General features: G+C 47.2%; 2 protein-coding genes across 2 annotated transcripts in view; both read left to right on the top strand.

Moving 5' to 3' along the window:
• LOC134395669 (zinc finger protein 271-like) overlaps window positions 1-20,249 on the top strand; it is a 41,240-nt gene that overhangs the window by 3,830 nt on the left and 17,161 nt on the right. The gene's annotated exons all lie outside the window — the stretch shown is intronic.
• Window positions 3,926-5,182, top strand: LOC134396238 (zinc finger protein OZF-like). The gene has a single exon (XM_063122659.1). It carries the CDS (start codon window positions 3,979-3,981, stop codon window positions 5,152-5,154), a length of 1,176 nt encoding a protein of 391 aa, XP_062978729.1. The 5' UTR covers window positions 3,926-3,978; the 3' UTR covers window positions 5,155-5,182.

The raw sequence follows: 20,249 nt of genomic DNA, 5'->3' as shown, positions 1-20,249 counted from the left end.
CAGGTGTCGTTTGTATATATGGAGAACCTGGTGAAATTCCTTCTTTATCACAACAGTTAAAGCTGCAGGTGCCCTGCCCTCTTTTAAATCTGGTCACAGTATAACTCCTGCAGCTTTAACTGTGGTGATGAAGAGGGAATTTCACCAGGTGTGACATGCATACGAATGACATTTGCTGAAATTCCCTTTTCTATGCAACTGTTAAAGATACAAGCGCCCTGTCCTCCTTTTCATATCGTCATCCTAAATAATGGGAGCGGCCTAACCGCCAGTGGTGGATTTTCTTAATTTAGATTCTTGTACGTTTGTTAGAATGGTGGCTGTGCTTAGAAATGAGAGCCAGTGCGGTGCAGTGGCTAAAGTGTTGGACTGGGAGTCGGGAGATCCGGGTTTTAGTCACCACTCAGCCACCCTAGAGGCCTTCAAGAGGCAGCTGGACAGCCATCTGTCAGGGATGTTTTAAGGTGGATTCCTGCAATGAGCAGGGGGATGGACTTGATGGCCTTATAGGCCCCTTCCAACTCTAAATACATTTATTTTATTTTATTTATTTATTGCGTTCGTATACTGCCCCGTAGCCAAAGCTCTCAGGGCGGTTCACATAAGATAAGGTATGGGGCTGTTTCCACAACATTAAAGCTGCAGGAGCCCTGCCCTCTTTCGTTTCTGCTCACACTTGCAGCTTTAACTGTTGTGTTGAAGAGGGAATTTCACCAGGTGCTGCATGCCTACAAGTGACACCTGCTGAAATTCCCTTTTCAACACAACTGTTAAAGATAAAGGAGAACCTAAATGGTCACCCTAACCATCGGCCATGCTGGCTGGGGATGATGGGAGTTGATATCCCAGTCGTTTCTCACCAGCTCTTTTGTGGTTGCTGTTGGATCCTGACTGCTATTTCAGGCTCTGTTGTTGTTGGATCCTTACTGCCGCTTCAGGTTCTGTGGCTGTTCAAGGAAGAAGCTGATGATTCTCCGAAGGCCGAGGGGGGCATGTCGGATTCCAGCGAATGGCCACCCTTCGGAGAGACGAAGCGGGAGGGCGACGCCCCCGTCCCTTTTCAAGGTAAGGATTCCTTTGCCTGGATGCTCTGAATTCCTCGACAGGGTTCTGTAAGCACATGCAGATTGGTCTCCGCTCCCAAGGAGTTTATGGTCTGGAATAGGCAGTGTGGGGTTAAATAGGGAGGTGGAAATGTAGGCAAATGCTGTATGTGGGGAGTCCCCTAGACTAGGGTGACCCTATGGAAAAGAGGACTGGGCTCCTGTATCTCTAACAGTTGAATAGAAAAGGGAATTTCAGCAGGTGTCATTTGTAGGCATGCAAGCAGCTGGTGAAATTCCCTCTTCGTCACAACAGTCAAAGCTGCAGGAACCCTGCCCTCTTTTGTATCTGATCAAGAAGGCAGGGCTCCTGCAGCTTTACCTGTTGTGATGAAGAGGGAATTTCATCAGGTGCTGCATATAGAGAAAAGACACCTTCTGAAATTCCCTTTTCTGTAAAACTGTTAAAAGATACAGGAGCCCTGTCCTCCTTTGCATGTGGTCACCCTACCCTAGACTAGGCTTCCTCAACTTGGCGCCTTCCAGATGTATTGGACTGCAACTCCCATAATTCTTAGTCAGTGCGGTCGGTGGTGAGGTATTTTGGGAGTTGTAGGCCAAAGATCCGGAAGGCCGCAAGTTGGCATTCTCTTCCCCTCCTTATTGTTTTATTATGATTTTATTAGAATGTAAGCCTATGCGGCAGGGTCTTGCTATTTACTGTTTTACTCTGTACAGCACCATGTACCTTGATGGTGCTATATAAATAAATAATAATAATAATAATAAAAGTTGTCCCCTGGCCTTGGCACACAGTTCTGATCAATTGTAGATTAGGCAGCTTGATTGCCTGAATCTGTTTAACTGGTTCAGACTTCCAGATGTTTTGGACTACAATTCCCATGATCCTTGACCTTTGACCATGCTGCCTGGGGCTGATGGGAGCTGTAGTCAGGAACAGCTAGAGGGCGCCGGCTTGCGGAAGGTAGCATTGAACATTCAAGTTGCAGTCCTGTGTGACACTTACCTGGGAGTAAGGCCCATTGAAACGAGTGGGGGCTTACCTCTGTAGCCAGGTATAGGATGACAATGTTAAGTGAAGTGTTTAGGTACCGTATTTCTTCGATTCTAAGACGCCATCGATTCTAAGGCGCACCCCATTTTTAGAGATGTTAATTTGGGGGGAAAAGGCCATCTTAGAATCAAAGAAATACTTCCCTCACCGCCCAGCCAACCTCCTCCCCCCCCCCCGCGCTTTCTTCTAATGGTTGTGTCCTTTTCTTTTTTCCCTCTGCGCGGGAAGAAGGGGGGGCGTTGAAACAAAGAGTAAACTTAACTCTCCAGTCCCGCTCTTTACTTGTCTCTGCACCAGGGGACGACGACACGAGAGTAAGTCCCATGGAAATCGATGGGACTTACGAATAAATTTGCCTAACAAAAAACCAGGCGCTTACCCAACCAGCTCCTCGCTCGCTCGCATGGCTCGAGGCTGCTGCAGGAGCTTCCTCTTTTCCTCTTACCGTATTGCTTCGATTCTAAGACGCAGTCCATTTTTAGAGCTCTTTATTTAGGGAAAAAAGTGCGTCTTAGAATCGAAGAAATACGGTAAATACAGCTTTTCTTTTTCGCTCTTCCCTGGTATATACTCTGCTTCTTTTTTTAAATTTATTTGCCATATTGCTATGGTGCCTGGTAACATTCCCAGGGCAGTTTTACAGTATCCATAAGTTATTAAAATACAGCAATCAGCCATAAAACAGCAGATTTATTTATTTATTTATTTATTTATTTATTTATTACATTTCTATACCGCCCAATAGCCAGAGCTCTCTGGGCGGTTCACAAAAAATGAAAAACATTCAAAGTATAAAACAACAGTATAAAACCATACTACAAAATACAATATAAAAGCTCAACCAGATAAAAACAGCAGCAATGCGAAATTACAAATTTAAAACACCAAGATAAAATTTATTTATAGACTGTTAAAATGCTGGGAAAATAAAAAGGTCTTCACCTGGCGTCTAAAAGCATATAATGTAGGTGCCAAGCGAACCTCCTTAGGGAGCTCATTCCACAGCCGGGGTGCCACAGCAGAGAAGGCCCTCCTCCTGGTAGCCACCTGCCTCACTTCCTTTGGCAGGGCCTCGCGGAGAAGGACCCCTGAGGATGATTGACCTTATGGTCCGGGCAGGTACCTATGGGAGGAGGCGTTCCTTCAGATAGCCTGGCCCCAAGCCGTTTAGGGCTTTAAATGTTAATACCAGCACTTTGAATCAGGCCTGGACCTGGACTGGCAGCCAATGAAGCTGGAAAAGGACTGGCGTGATGTGGTCTCGTCAGCCAGTCCCTGTTAGTAAACAGGCTGCCCTGTTTTGTACCAGCTGAAGCTTCCGGACCATTTTCAAAGGCAGCCCCACGTATAACGCATTGCAGTAATCCAAATGAGAGGTTATCAGAGCATGGATAACTGTAGCTAGGCTATCTCTGTCCAGATAAGGGCGCAGTTGGTATATCAGCCTAAGCTGATAAAAGGTGCTCTTATCTAACATCTTTAGATGTTAACAGAATTTAAAAGACTTTAGGAAATAAAAGGCCTGGGAAAATAAATGTGTTTACCTGGTGCTCAAATGACCACGAAGTGAGGTGTCAGGTGAGCCTCTCTGGGGAGAACATTCCACAGCTGGGATGCCATCACCCAAAAGACCCTCCCCTTAGTAGCCAGCGGCTGTACCTCAATTGGTAGAAGCACCTGGAGAAGGACCTGGAGATGATCTTTATCTCCAGACGAATCTGATCCAAGCCCTCCTTTCTTCCTGGTGAAGGGAAATTTCTCATTGCCAAAATTCTTTCCTTTACTCCAGCAGCTGACAAGAGAGCATTCTGGAAGGAGAAGAATCTCCCAGTAGATTCCGAGGGAGTAGAATTACACTGGATGCCACCAGGAAGAGAACAGTCCATTTCCCAGTATCAAGATCTGGGATTAACTACTGAGAACCAGCAAGAAGCTTCCGGTAATGAAGGAGGCGAATCTGTTCATTTTCCACCAGGTTTTGAGCAGCTCCGTGCGGTGCCAGTCCCGCAAAGAATCCTCAAGGGTGAGACGTGCACACAGTGTGGGAAATCCTTCCGATGCAAGGCTGAGCTTGTTGAACATCAGAGAATGCATTCGGGAGAGAAACCGTACACGTGCTCGGACTGTGGGAAGAGCTTCTGCAGGAGGAACGTTCTGGTGGCGCATCAGAGGATCCACACCGGAGAGAAACCGTTTAATTGCCCAGATTGTGGTAAATGCTTCAACCAGCGGTCGCATCTTACTGCTCACGAGAGAACCCACACACAAGAGAAGCCCTTTGCTTGCCCAGATTGCGGGCAAAGCTTTAGCAGGAGAACAGGGCTTGTGGCTCATCAGAGGATACACACAGGGGAGAAGCCCTATCACTGCCCAGACTGTGGGAAAAGCTTCCGGCAGAGGTTCGACCTTATTCGACACCAGAGAATCCACACGGGGGAGAAGCCGCACGAGTGCCCAGACTGCAGAAAAAGCTTCAGGAACAAGTCGGCGTTCCTCGTGCACAGGAGGATCCACACAGAGGAGAAGCCGTACCCGTGCTCGGGCTGCGGGAAGAGCTTCCGCCATCGCACGAACCTTCTGGCACATGAAAGAATACACACGGGGGAGAAGCCGTACAAGTGTGGCGAATGCGGGAAGAGCTTTGGCGACGGGTCATCCCTGATGAAACACAAGCGAGCCCACACAGGGGAGAAGCCATACAAATGCTCGGAGTGTGGGAAAGGTTTTTCTCAAAACGCCGGCTTGGTCCAGCACGAGAAGATCCATACGGGCGAGAAGCCCTACCGATGCCCCGACTGCCCCAAAAGCTTCCGGGACAAATCAGCTTTTGTCGTCCACCAAAGAACCCACACGAGGGAGAAGCCGTACCGTTGCGCGGGCTGCGACAAAAGCTTCGGCCATCGCTCGAACCTCCTGAAGCACGAAAGGATCCACACCGGGGAGAAACCATACAAATGCTTGGAATGCGGGAAGAGCTTCACGCAGAAGCCAAATCTTCTCGTTCACGAGAGAACCCACTTGAAAGGGAAAGCATAGATTTGCTCCAAGGGTAGGTTGTGATATCAGGGATCTTCCAAGTCCTTGCTGTGCGTACAAGGCGGAGCACAGCGCTTCAAAACACTCTCGGGAGATGCAGCATCGCTTTGCATTTTCATGCCGTTCCCGAACGACGAAGAGAAAGCGTTTGGGGAGTTTTATTCGTGGCATCAAATATTAGTGTCTGAGAAGGGCTTCGGGCCGGGACAGAGTCTCCTTTCACACAAAGTGACCATCTCTGTGAATTTCCTTCGGTATCGTTCAGTCATAAGGCCCGCACAGATCAAATCCAACTTTTCCTCACCTGGTGCCCTCTGGAGGTCTTGTACTACACCTCCCACCATCCCCAGCCAGCATCCCCGTTGGCCATGAGATGCCTGGGAATGACGAGTGTTGTAGTCTGACACAACTGAGGGATTGTCTTGAAGAAGGGTTTGCCCCGGGGTGGATTCGCTAGTAGTGGCAGGTCATCTACATGACGCAGCCGCCATTTCGAAGCCATCCTGGGGCAAACCCGAGAAACTCCGCTGAAAAGAAGTCGGGCACTTACCCTGAATTTTTTGGCGTGTCACAGCCGATGGCGCCCCCTGATTGGTTAACGTTTGGTTGGCAGGGAAAAGAGGCACCACTGAACAGATGAAGAATAAGAGATTAGCTCTGGTGCTGTTTAGTTTAGTTAAAAACTTTAATACCGTATTTCTTCAATTCTAAGACGCACTTTTTTCCCCATATAAACATCTCTAAAAACGGGGTGCGTCTTAGAATCGCGGGTGCGATTATTATTCTTAGAATCAAAGCTTTTTTTACTGTTGGTGGTACTGAAATTAGTGCGCGTCTTACAATCGATGGCGTCTTACAGTCAAAGAAATACGGTACTACTTGTCCGTATGCAAAATGCTCGACGTTTCGGATTAGTTGTAATCCTTCCTCAGGAGCTACAGTGAATGAAATTAATTCAGATTAAAATGTTGTTGTTTATTCGTTCAGTCGCTTCCGACTCTTCGTGACTTCATGGACCAGCCCACGCCAGAGCTTTCTGTCGGCCGTCGCCACCTCCAGCTCCCCCAAGGTCAAGTCTGTCACCTCCAGAATATCATCCCTCCATCTTGCCCTCGGTCGGCCCCTCTTCCTTTTGCCTTCCACTTTCCCTAGCATCAGCCTCTTCTCCAGGGTATCCTGTCTTCTCATTATGTGGCCAAAGTACTTCAGTTTTGCCTTTCATACCATTCCCTCAAGTGAGCAGTCTGGCTTTATTTCCTGGAGTATGGACTGGTTTGATCTTCTTGCAGTCCGAGGCACTCTCAGCATTTTCCTCCAACACCACAGTTCAAAAGCATCTATCTTCCTTTGCTCAGCTTTCCTTATGGTCCAGCTCTCGCAGCCATAGGTTACTACGGGGAATACCGTTGCTTTAACTATGCGGACCTTTGTTGTCAGTGTGGTGTCTCTGCTCTTAACTATTTTATCAAGATTTGTCATTGCTCTCCTCCCAAGAAGTAAACGTCTTCTGATTTCCTGGCCACAGTCAGCGTCTGCAGTAATCTTTGCGCCCAGAAATACAAAGTTTGCGCAACACCCTTCAAATCTTGATTATATAAGCAACAAACCTCTGTTTAAAAGTTTGGATTGATAAAGGTGTTGCGCTCCACGTCTGTTTGTTTGTTTTTCAAATATATTTTCATTAATATTTTAATATGTATTAATTTCATTCATTGTAGCTCCTGAGGAAGGATTACAACTAATCCGAAACGTCGAGCATTTTGCATACGGACAAGAATGATTAAAGATTTTAACTAAACTCAACAGCGCCAGAACTAGTCTCTTATTCTTCAGCTGCTCCCTGATTGGTTGCCATCAGCTGGACAGGGAAGGGGGCGGACCTCCTGGAGCTCAGCAGAGCCCTGTGCATCCCTGTAAATAAAAAAAATTAAAAGGGTGGGGGAGGAGAGGAACGGGGCCTATTCCTCCCCGGTTTTTTTTTTAATTATCTGTATCTGCGAAGTTGCGCAGATACAGATTTTTTTAAAAAAAAAATTGGGGTGAGGAAGGAACGGGCAGCCAGAGGAAGGTCAGAGGGAGGAGAGGTGGTTCAGGCATAGTGCATCCTTCTCTTTGTTCCCTCTGGCTGCCTCGTTCCTGTCCCATCCCTCCTGGCGTTCAGCGTGGTGGCAACTCCGCGCTTGCGTTCCTTCCCGTGCAGATGCCAGGAAGGAGTGCAAATGCAGGAGCCAGAGGCCTCGCGCTGCCGTCAAGACGGGGGCCTGGTCTAAGAACAGAAGAAGAGCCCTGCTGGAGCAGAGCTAAAGTCTATCCAATTCAGGGGTGTTGAGCCTCAGATCCACGGGCCAAATCCCAGTCCGGCCCACATGGCCGTATCTCCTTCCCCTGGCCGCATCCCCCTTTTCCCTTTGGTGGATTCCTAGCTTTTGAAGTTTTTTCCCCTCCCATTTTCCTCTTCCTCTTCTTGGTTCTCCTCACGGCCAGTAGAAGCCACGTTTTGCTTTCCTTTGCACAACTTAACGTTGAGTCTTAGAATTTGGACTGCCTGTGGTAGAAAGTTGTTTTCATCTAAGGACGAAACCGAGCGGAAACGAGAACCCTGCACGTAAGCGCTTGTAATGTGGGGGAGATTGGACCTTGTTTAGCATCAGAGCATCCCCAGAGAAGCAACACTTACAACAGTATTTGTGACAACGGCCGGCGTATCATTTGTGGGAGGAGGGCGGAGGGAAGAGAAGCGATCAGATCAATGTGTGCATTGCAGAAGAGAAAAGGACGTGAAGTTATTAAAAACTACCAAACCAATTCATGGTTCTTTTGTTGCCTCCTTTGTCTGTTTTCTCATGCAGCCTTCCCCAATCTGATGTCCTCCAGATGTGTTGGAATACAACCCCCATCATTCCCAGCCAGTCTAACACAGGCAAATGCTATTTTGGGCTTCATTAATAGAAGTATAGCTTCCAAATCACGTGAGGTCCTGGTTCCTCTCTATTCAGCCCTGGTTAGGCCTCATCTAGAGTATTGCCTCAAGTTCTGGGCTCAACAATTCAAGAAGGACACAGACAAGCTGGAGCATGTTCAGAGGAGAGCAACCAGGATGATCAGGGGTCTGGAAACAAAGCCCTATGAAGAGAGACTGAAAGAACTGGGCATGTTTAGCCTGGAGAAGAGAAGATTGAGGGGAGACATGATAACACTCTTCAAATACTTGAAAGGTTGTCACACAGAGGAGGGCCAGGATCTTTTCTCGATCATCCCAGAGTGCAGGACACGGAACAATGGGCTCTAATTACAGGAAGCCAGATTCCGGCTGAACATCAGGAAAAACTTCCTGACTGTTAGAGCAGTACGACAATGGAACCAGTTACCTAGGGAGATTGTGGGCTCTCCCACACTAGAGGCCTTCAAGAGGCAGTTGGACAACCATCTGTCAGGGATGCTTTAGGGTGGATTCCTGCATTGAGCAGGGGGTTGGACTCGATGGCCTTGTAGGCCCCTTCCAACTGTGCTATTCTATGATTCTATGATCTGGAGGGCATCCAGTTGGGGAAGCCTATTGTAAACCATCCACAAAACTTTTGTGCTCTTTCCGGCACAATCCTATGCATGTTTAGGCGGGGGGGGGGGGGGGGGGAGTCCTACAACTCCCAGCATGCCCCAGCCAAAATGCTGGGAGTGGAAGGACTTTTTTTCCCTATCTAAACATGCATAGGATTGTTCCTTTAATTGTGTTGTTGACTTTGACATTTCCCAAGCTGTAAGCTGTCTTCGAACCATCCTGTAATATAATACGATTGTGAGCTTTTTTTGGTATCCCTTTGCAAATGGCTTTGGGATTTGTTCAGGGACAAGCAGTGTACGAATGAGGTGGTTCTGACTGAAACCCGGAGCAGATTCACGGCCCCACTGACATCGGAGCCACCACTGAGTACTATTGTGGGCGCTCCAGGACAAATCGAGCTAACTTTATGCTGAATCAGACCTCTCTTACTGCCAGTCACTAAGCCTAAGGAGAGGCATTTCAATCAGTGGGGGCCGGTGACTCCGATGGCAGTCAGGTGTTTGTTTATTTTATTTATTTATTTATTTATTTATTTATTTTATTACATTTATATACTGCCCCACAGCCGAAGCTCTCTGGGCGGTTTACAACAATCCAGTCTGAATCCAGTCTGGGTTTCAGTCAGAATAAAGGAGCTATTCAAGGTGCAGAAGGACCTTGGACAGCTCCTTTAGAGTTCTGACTGAAACCCGGACCGGATTCAACACCCCACTGACGTCGGTGCCCCCAGCCCCCATTGGTTCCACCACTGTAATTCTGTAATCTGCGACTATTAATGGCGTTCTGTCTAGTTTCACGCTAAGTGTGATTTTGAAACTCGGTATCATAGAATAGGAGAGTTGGAAGGGGCCCGTAAGTCCATCCCCCTGCTCAATGCAGGAATCCACCTTAACGCATCCCTGACAGGTGGTTGTCCAGCTGCCTCTTGAAGGCCTCTAGTGTAGGATAGCCCACCACCTCCCTAGGTCATTGGCTCCATTGTCGTGCTGCTCTAACAGGAAGTTTTTCCTGATATCCAGCTGGAATCTGGCTTTCTGTCACATGAGCCTGTTATTCCGTGTCCTGCACTCTGGGAGGATCAAGAAGAGATCCTGGTCCTATTTGAAGAGTGCTCTCATGTCTCCCCTCGGTCTTCTCTTCTCCAGACTAAACATGCCCACTTCTTTCACTCTCTCCTCATAGGGCTTTGTTTCCACACCCCTGATCCTCCTCGTCCTTAGCCCTGGCTTGACACTCTTAACCGCTACATCTCAAGTCAACAACCCCTCCCACACCTTCCTTGCCAATCATTCACTTTGCATCAGTAGAGGTGTGGTTGGGCATCCGCTGAGGAGCCACAACACAGCAGGGACCCACTGACTAGCACCTCTTGGAGCTAATTTATTTTTTATTTATTAATAATGGAATAATGGGCTCAAGTTAAAGGAAGCCAGATTCCAGCTGGACACCAGGAAAAACTTCCTGACTGTTAGAACAGTATGACAATGGAATCAGTGACCTAGGGAGGTTGTGGGCTCTCCCACACTAGAGGCCTTCAAGAGGCAGCTGGACAACCCTCTGTCAGGGATGCTTTAGGGTGGATTCCTGCATTCAGCAGGGGGTTGGACTCGATGGCCTTGTAGGCCCCTTCCAGCTCTGCTATTCTATGATTCTATGATCAAGGGTCTGGAAACAAAGCCCTATGAAGAGAGACTGAAAGAACTGGACATGTTTAGCCTGGAGAAGAAGAGATTGAGGGGAGACAGGAAAGCACTCTTCAAATACTTGAAAGGTTGTCCCACAGAGGAGGGCCAGGATCTCTTCTCGATCCTCCCAGAGTGCAGGACACGGAATCATGGGCTCAAGTGACAGGAAACCAGATTCCAGCTGGACATCAGGAAAAACTTCCTGACTGTTAGAGCAGTACAACAATGGAATCAGTTACCTAGGAAGTTTGTGGGCTCTCCCACCCTAGAGGCCTTCAAGAGGCAGCTGGACAACCACCTGTCAGGGATGCTTTAGGGTGGATTCCTGCATTGAGCAGGGGGTTGGACTCGATGGCTTTGTAGGCCCCTTCCAACTCTGCTATTCTATGATTCTATTACATTTATATACTGCCCCATAGCCCAAGCACTCTGGGCGGTTTACAAGGATTACAAAGGCTCCCCTTCACCAGGGCAACCTGCTTCTTCACCCGCCTCTCATTCTGGCCCAGACAACGGTGGTGGTGAGAAGGAGGAGCAGGAGATGTTGCAGCCTCCTTTCCCGTTGGCTCTCTGCCTGCCAAGCCAGCAAGTGAAAGCCGTGAGGAGGAGGAGGGTGACCATATGGAAAAGAGGACGGGGCTCCTGTATCTTTAACAGTTGCACAGAAAAGGGAATTTCAGCTGGTGTCATTTGTGTATATGGAGAACCTGGTGAGATTCCCTCTTCATCACAACAGTGAAAGCTAAAGGAGCCCTGCCCTCTTTTGTATCTGGTCACTCTAGAATAGCTTCTGCAGCTTTAACTGTGGTGATGGAAGAGGGGATTCCACCAGGTGCTGCATGCCTACAAATGACACCTGCCGAAATTCCCTTTTTTAATACAACTGTTAAAGTATGAGGAAAGTAAGAGGGCAACAAAGTGAAGATAAATTTGAGGGGGGGTATGTTGGAAATTTATTAAATATGTGAATAAAGAAGAAGGTGGGAGAAGACCCCCACTGGCATACTTAGAAATATGGAAAGCATAGGTGGAAGGATGCCCTAAGTTGAATTGTATTGAATGGAATTTAAATGAAATCAAATTAAGTAATCAATGTTAAATATTTTATACCCAGGCTTGAATATATATATATATATATATATATATATATATATATATATACGCTCTGAATGTTCATATGTGACACGTTAGTTGATCCTTGTTAGAAGAATCACACAATAATAAATACATTTTTTAATAATAATAATAATAATAATAATAATAATAATAATAATAATAATACTGTTAAAGATACAGGAGCCCTGTCCTCTTTTCCATATGGTCACCCTAAGCAAGAGCAGCTGGTGACAATGGTGGTGAGAAGGGAGACTCGCTGAAGGAGGGGCCCCATGAAGGGTGTCTTCCCCAAGGGCCCTCAGAAACCTGGAGCTCTAGTCCTGGGATGCAATCGAAATCCATAACACAGCGGTCTGAATTTGCTTTCCTTCCCCCCCTCCTCCTCCCTCCCAATCCCCTTTCCTTTTGTGTCGTGTCTTTTAGATTGTAAGCCTGTGGGCAGGGACTGTCAAGAAATACTTTTGTAAGTCACCGTGGCCAAAGCTAGACCTAAGGTTTATCCTGGGATCATCCAGGGTTCGCCCCTGCCTGAGCACTGGATCCACTGTGTGTCACTTAGAGGAACAGGTTTGACCCCTGGACGATCCAGGGATAAACCATAGGTCTAGCTATGGCCCTTGAGAGCCTTTTTTGGCTGAATGGCGGCATAAAAATGCTTAAACAAATAAAATAAATAAATAAATCCTGCATTGTTCTCCCAGGAACTCTGGGAATTGTAGTTCTGAGGTGGCGATAGAGCTTTGCCACTTGCGGGTCATAGAATCACAGAATAGCAGAGTTGGAAGGGGCCCACAAGGCCATCGAGTCCAACCCCCTGCTCAAAGCAGGAATCCACCCTAAAGCATCCCTGACAGATGGTCTTTTGTGACAACGCCCGAACCCCTCTCTGGTCCGCTTTCTCCCAGGAATCCTGGGAATTGTAGTTCCGGAGGCCAAAATGAGAGCTTTGCAATATAACAACTTTCCCCAGCCTGGTACCCTACAGATGTGTTGGACTGCAACTCCCATAATTCCCAGCCAACAGGGCCATTGGCCATAGAATCCTGGGAACTGTAGTTCGTGGGGGTGGGGGTGAAGATGGGAGGTTTGCAAGCACCCCACACCCCATTTCTTATTGTGGGCTGAAGAGCCCCGTTTTTCGCCTTCTCCCAGCCCCTGCCTCTGTCTCTCACAGGACCTGAGCAGGGTCCTAAGGATGCTCCTGGTTTGCGGGGTGGGGTTGGGTGGGGGTGAGTTTCTAGCTAAGGGGGAAGCTAACTGAGTGGATTCCTAGACAGACCTGCCTGGGGATGGGATTTTGGGGGCGAGAGGGGGGGGAGAGGTTAAGCCTGGAGTCATTTCCTGCTCCGCCCCTCCTGGGGAAAAATATAAGGGGAGGGAGGAGGTAGCGGGTTTTGAATTTCTCAGGTGCATCTTCGAGAGTGGCAGGAAAGATCCCCTTGTTTGGGGGCAGCAGCAGGAGCAGGTGAGTGACAAGGGAGCAGGGTGGCTGGAAAGGGCTGCACAGAGAGAAAGAAAGGAGCAAAAGCGGGTGTCCTGCTTGTGGATTTCCCGTGGGCAGCTGGTTGGCCCCTGTGTGAACAGAATGCTGAACTAGATGGAGCCTTGGACTGATCCAGCATCAGGGCTCTTCTTGTGTTTTATTTATTTATTATTGTATTTATATCCCGCTTTTTTTCCTCCAAGGAACCCAAGGCGGCGCACATAATCCTCCATCTCTCCATTTTCTCCTCACAACAACAACCCTGCGAGGTAGGCTGGGCTGAGAGTCTGTGACTGGCCCAAAGTCACCCGGTGGGTTTCCACGGCCGAGTGGGGACTAGAACCCAGATCTCCCGACTCCCAGTCCGACACTAGCCACTACACCACACTTTTTTTATTTAACATTCTGCCATATAGCTCTGATGACAACTTCCAGAGGGGTAGCTGCCCCAGTCCACGTTCAGCCACGAAGCTCACTGAGTGAGCTCAGCCTAACAGGGTTAAGAATGTCAGAAGAGCCCTGCTGGATCATAGAATCATAGAATAGTAGAGTTGGAAGGGGCCTCTAAGGCTATCCAGTCCAACCCCCCACTCAGTGCAGGAATCCACCCTAAAGCATCCCTGACAGATGCTTGTCCAGCTGCCTCTTGAAGGCCTCCAGTGTGGGAGAGCCCACAACCTCCCTAGGTAACGGGTTCCATTGTCGTACTGCTCTAACAGTCAGGAACTTTTTCCTGATGTCCAGCCGGAATCTGTCTTCCTGTAATTTGAGGACTGGTCCATCCAGTCCAGCATCTGGTCACACAGTGGCCAATCCGCTGTCAACCAGGCACCCACAAACAGGACCTGAGTGCAACAGCACCTTCCCACCCATGTTCCCCAGCAACTAGTATATATAGGCTTACTGCCTCTGATACTGGAGGTTGTGCTTAGCCATCAGCATCAATTCCTGGCTTCTCCTCCAGGAATTTATCCAACCCCCTTTTAAAGCCATCCAAACCAGTGGCCATCCCCACATCTTCGGGTGGTGAATTCCATAGTTTACTATGCCCCATGTGAAGAAGTCCTTCCTTTGATCTGGAGAAAAGGAGCACAACTCTTTGGAGGAAAGGTGGACGATAAATGGAAATGTGAATGAAGAAATAAACAGCCATACTAATCTGTAGCAGTTTGCATCTGATGAAGCGGACTCTAGGAATATACTGTCAGGTCGGGGTCTTCCGATTCAACAATTTTACTGTTTTCTACACTAAAAGACAAAACTTAAACAAAACAATACTACTTATAAAAACACATATACAAAACATACAAGGCCATAGTACATTTAAGGCAGTCTTCATGTCAGACATATATAAGCTATCTGTTCTTACTAGTTAGCGTGACCATATGGAAAGGAGGACAGGGCTCCTGAATCTTTAACAGTTGTATTGAAAAGGGAATTTCAGCAGGTGTCATTTGTATAGATGGGGAACCTGGGGAAATTTCCTCTTCATCATAACTGTTAAAGCTGCAGGTGCCCTGCCCTCTTTTAAATCTGGTCACTCTAGTATAGTTCCTGCAGCTTTAACAGTTGTGATGAAGAGGGAATTTCACCAGGTTCTCCATATATACAAATGACACCAGCTGAAATCGGGCCCAGACCTGGACTGGCAGCCAATGAAGCTGGAAAAGGACTGGCGTAATGTGGTCTCATCGGCCAGTCCCTGTTAGTAAACAGGCTGCCCTGTTTTGTACCAGCTGAAGTTTCCGGACCATTTTCAAAGGCAGCCCCACGTATAACGCATTGCAGTAATCCAAATGAGAGGTTATCAGAGCATGGATAACTGTAGCTAGGCTATCTCTGTCCAGATAAGGGCGTAGTTGGTATATCAGCCTAAGCTGATAAAAGGTGCTCTTTGCCACTGAGTTCACCTGTGCCTCAAGTAACAGTTCTGGATTCAAGAGCACCCTCAAACTACGAACCTGATCCTTTAGGGAGAGTGCAGCCCTGTCCAGGACAGGGTAAATATCACCTCATCTGCAGCCACAAAAATGTAAGCAACTATTTATTCATTTATTCAGTCATTCTATAATAAATTGTTCACAGGCTGACTTACACAAATACTGAAAAATAGAACACAACACTGCAATTAAATCCACATATGTAAGATCAGCATCAAAAGTAGGGTGACCCTATGAAAAAGAGGACAGGGCTTCTGCATCTTTAACAGTTGTATTGAAAAGGGAATTTCAGCAGGTGTCATTTGTAGGCATGCAGAACCTGGACAAATCCCCTCTTCACCACCACAGTTAAAGCTGCAGGAGCCCTGCCCTCTTTTGTATCTAGTCACGCTAGTATACCTAGTGCAGCTTTAACTGTAGTGATAAAGAGGGGATTTTTACCAGGTGCTGCATGCATGGAAATGACACCAGCAACCAGGGTGGATAAAAATCAATGATATTTTTAAAAAATATTTAAATTGGATTTTTAAAAATAAAATGCTTTTTGAGGAAAAATCTATCTCAAGATAATTTTCTATTTTAGATGCATTATAGTCCAAAGGATATTCATAATGAAATAAGGATTAATGTTTAATTATGTAGCAGGAGGCTGTATGCAATGTTTAAATTTTGGGTTAAATGAATTCCATTCATCCATTCACAGTTTCATGCTCTTCCAGAGGTTTCTGTAAGATTATTGGGCAATTTTTCTATCTAGAAGATCTGATCACAGTTGCTTGGTTTTACAGTTCTCAAAACTGTGAATTTGTGTCTGCAGAGATCACAATCCCATTGTTCCTTTGCAAATCTATGCACACAGAACAAAACCCTTACCTCTTCAGTGCTAAGTTTCAAAAAATTCAATGAATAGAGTGCACTTTTGAGGGGGGGGAAGTCACATGATTAAATCGAGTCTTTCTGAGTAGTGATTTAAATCAAGTACTGGAAAGGTTGTCACACAGAGGAGGGCCAGGATCTCTTCTCGATCATCCCAGAGTGCAGGACGCAGAATAATGGGCTCCAATTGCAGGAAGCCCGATTCCAGCTGGAAGTCAGGAAAAACTTCCTGGTGGTTAGAGCAGCACGACAATAGAACCAATGACCTGGGGAGGTCGTGGGTTCTCTCTCCCACACTAGAGGCCTTCAAGAGGCAGCTGGACAGCCATCTTTCAGGGATGCTTTAAGGCACTGAGCAGGGGGTTGGACTCGATGGCCTTATAGGCCGCTTCCAACTCTACGATTCTATGATTCGAATCCAGAACACCTGGAGGGCTCAAGTTTGGGCAGGCTGTTGTATGTTAATAGTAAACTCAGTTCCCTGAATGTCAGTCTTTTATGCAGCTAAAACAGCACCATCCAAATCCCTAGGCTCGGGGAAGTTTGGGAGGAAGAAACCCCAAAACTTTGGGAGCAGGGGAACTCAAAATATCTCCTTGAGGACTAAGCATGTTGAGTAGAACATTGTTGAGGTGGGAGGAAAGCAGAAGGCCGGCATGGAATAGAGTATCCTGGAAGAGGGCATGTCTTGCTGGAATGCTGAACAGGACATTGCCAAACTTGGTTGGTCTCTCTTGTTTTCAAATATTATCCTTCCTTTCCTCAGGCAGACACTCCACTCCTCTGCTACTATCACAATTTGAAATCTGGAGGGCCTGGCATTTGTCTCTTGACCCGCTGTTTCAGTGGGACACTCAGCCCGTCAACTGAGGGCCACCTTGGCCGGAGAACTAAAATGGCGGCAGAATGCGGCGAGGCACCCAAGTTTGGCCTCAACTCGGAGACTGCGGCGGAGCTGGGAGTGAAGATAGAGATGCTGGACCCGGGGGAATCCGAACCAGGGAAGGACACTGGGAAATTACCTCACGTCCCCCAGCCTGGGAGTCTGAGGGAATTCTGGGAAGGAACCGCTCCGGAGCATGTGAAACGGGAGCCTAAGGTGGGTCTGGAGGAATGCTGGGAGGCCCAGTGGCAGCAGTTCCTGAAAGCGGTGCAGCTTCCGCCCTCTGAACGAGAAAACCCGGCGCTACGGAGGTTTGGACTGAGGGAGCTTTGTGAAGTGGATTCGTCTCCCCCTGAGGGAACGTCTGACACCAGCCCATGGCCTAGGGGACAGGGGACGGCCCCACTCCTGTCCGGCCTTAGCAGAGGAGTCCAGGAAGCCTGTAGAAGCCCGTTGGCCAAAGAGGAGGCCAGTTCCAGGACAGTCAAGGAAGAAGGCCCAGAAGCGGAGTGTGTCCGCCAACGCTTCCGGCAGTTCCGCTACCAGGAGGCCGAGGGACCCCGAGAGGTTTGCAGCCGACTCCGGGCACTTTGTCGCCGGTGGCTGCAGCCGGAGAAACGCTCGAAAGAGCAGATGGTGGAGCTGCTGGTGCTGGAGCAGTTTCTGGCCGTCCTGCCGCCCCAAATGCAGAGCCGGGTCACGGAGGGGAGCCCGGAGTCTTGCGGTCAAGCGGTGGCCCTGGCGGAGGAGTTCCTGCTGCAGCAACAGCGAGAGGAAGACGGGCGGGAAGAGCAAGTGAGTGTATATATAGATCAATTCTCCAACAGTTAGCAATTTAATAATGAGGAAAAAAGGGGAAAAGTAACAACTAGAGCTCCCGTAGGGAAATTAATTGAGGGTACACTCATGGATAAATAATTATAGCATGTATTAAGTACAAGTCATAGAATCAACAGTAAGTGTAAAATATATATTGGCTCATTTAAAGGCATCTCTCCACAGGTTACCATGTGTTCCTGCTGGTTTTGTTATAGTTCTGGAGCTTTCAAAACATATACAGCTATATAGTCACCTGGTTCACACATAACGCTAACCCATGTGGTTAACCCATGGTTTGTTGCCCTACTTTGTCTGGCAGATGATTGAACAAAGGCGGTGTGTGTTTCTCAATCCCTGGGTTGTTTGTTTCTCTCCTCCTTTGCCCGCTGTCTCTCGCTCTCCGCATCCCAAATGCTTCTGTGGCGTTGTAGTAGGGTGACCCTATGGAAAGGAGGACCGGGCTCCTGTATCTTTAACAGCTGTATTGGAAAGGGAATTTCAGCAGGTGTCCTTTGTATATATGGGGAAGGAAAGGAAAGGAACCTCTCGTGCAAGCACTTGAGTCATTGCTGACTCCTAGAGGGACGCCTGCTTTCGCTGACGTTTTCTTGGCCGACTTTGTAGTGGGGTGGTTTGCCATTGCCTTCCCCAGTCGCAGTTACCTTTCCCCCAGCTAGCTGGGCACTCATTTTACGGACCTCGGAAGGATGGAAGGCTGAGTCGACCTGAGCCGGCTGCCTGAGAACCAGCTTCCGCTGGGATCGAACTCAGGCCGTGGGGAGAGTTTCAGCTGCAGTAACTGCCGCTTACCACTCATGAGGCTCTTATATATGGGGAACCTGGTGAAATTTATATATAAGGGGAACCTGGTGAAATTCCCCCTTCATCACAACAGTTAAAGCTGCAGGTGCCCTGCCCTCTTTTAAATCTGGTCACTCTAGTATAGCTCCTTGCAGCTTTCACTGTTGTGATGAACAGGAAATTTCCCCAGGTTCCCCATATATACAAATGACACATGCTGAAATTCCCTTTTCTATGCAACTGTTAAAGGAGACCTGTCCTCCTTTTCATATGGTCACCCTAGATAAATTAACATTGTTAAATGCTCTACAGATGGGTTTCTCACGTCTCCCCTGTTGGTGCTTGTATATTTTGACTTTTAATCTCTCAATTTTAACTCTCTTTTACAGTGGTGGTGGTTAACTGTATTTTATTGTTCATTTATTTAGGGTGACCCTATGAAAAGGAGGACAGGGCTCCTGTATCTTTAACAGTTGCATAGAAAAGGGAATGTCAGCAGGTGTCATTTGTATGCATGTCGCACCTGGTGAAATTTCCTCTTCATCTCAACAGGAGCTATACTGCAGCTATACTATGACCAGAGTTAAAAGAGGGCAGGGCACCTGCAGCTTTAACTGTTGTGATGAAGAGGAAATTTCCCCAGGTTCTCCATATATACAAACGACACCTGCTGAAATTCCCTTTTCTATGCAACTATTAAAGATACAGGAGCCCTGCCCTCCTCTTCATTTGATCACCCTAGTTGTAGTGTTGAGCTTGCAGAGTGGCTGTGGTGTTTGGACTTCTCTTTCCTGCTACCTCTGGTGTGGTGAAGCAACCCAGGAATAATCCACAGTTCTGGGTTCACAGCCCAACAACAAAGCATTTTGCCTTTTTGTACAGAAGATAAACTGTATTTTGCATTTTGTCTACTTGTAAGTGAATGTAACATACTGTCAATTTTCCTTGTTTGAATATAGATTTGTAACACTACACGGTGTACATTTACAGAGCCTTGTGTATATTTCCAATGAACCTTTTTGCAAGCACACTTGTAACCATATGTGTATAATTAACAAACCTGTGTATGCTTATGCCTGGGCAACTATTTTTTGTAACTCTTGTGTAGAACTTGATTTTGTTCTGACTTTTATACTGCCTGTTTGGTGCATTCTCTTCCCTTCCTTATTGTTTTATTATGATTTTATTAGAATGTAAGCCTATGCGGCAGGTTCTTGCTATTTATTGTGTTACTCTGTACAGCACCATGTACATTGATGGTGCTATATAAATAAATAAATAATAAAGCATGGGTTCTTTGTCTGGGTTGTTTGCGGTTAACAAACCATGGTTTGTTAGCATGGCTGGATTCAGACAACACAACAACCCATATCATGGCTTAGTGTGATGTGCGCATCCGGCCTACATTTATATGAAATTATCTATTTCTGCTGGTCTTTTATGGCATAGAGATAAGCATTTTTACTTATAGAGATAAGCATTACTTATAGAGATAAGCATAGAGATAAGCATTTTTACTTTTATGGCATAGAGATAAGCATTTTTATGGCATAGAGATAAGCATTGTGCTGCCTTTAAAGGCACAGGTGAGCTGGCAACTTTACCAGTAACCACATTCTTATGTTTGCATTCTGTCCTGTATGTGTTTCTGGATGTTTTTCCAGGTGATGGAGGCATTCACGGCAGGGGCTGCTAGTTCTGTAGAGGCAGGCAAGGCTCCGCCTGACACCTGGCAGACGATGCTTTTTCGAGAGGTCAAACAAGAGCAGAACAGAGACGCCACCTATGAGGGTAAGGATTCTTTGCACCCCAATACGATCCAAAATTATGAAGATGGAAGGGAGAAATCATCTCTGTGGCGTGGGCACGGAGTCAAGGCCTTCAAATACTTGAAAGGTTGTCACACAGAGGAGGGCCAGGATCTCTTCTC

The sequence above is a fragment of the Elgaria multicarinata genome, chromosome 3 (genome assembly GCF_023053635.1).
Source record: "Elgaria multicarinata webbii isolate HBS135686 ecotype San Diego chromosome 3, rElgMul1.1.pri, whole genome shotgun sequence".
Lineage (NCBI taxonomy): Eukaryota > Metazoa > Chordata > Lepidosauria > Squamata > Anguidae > Elgaria > Elgaria multicarinata.
The sequence above is the reverse complement of the archived record's forward strand: the minus strand, read 5'-3'. Positions and strand labels throughout refer to the sequence as shown.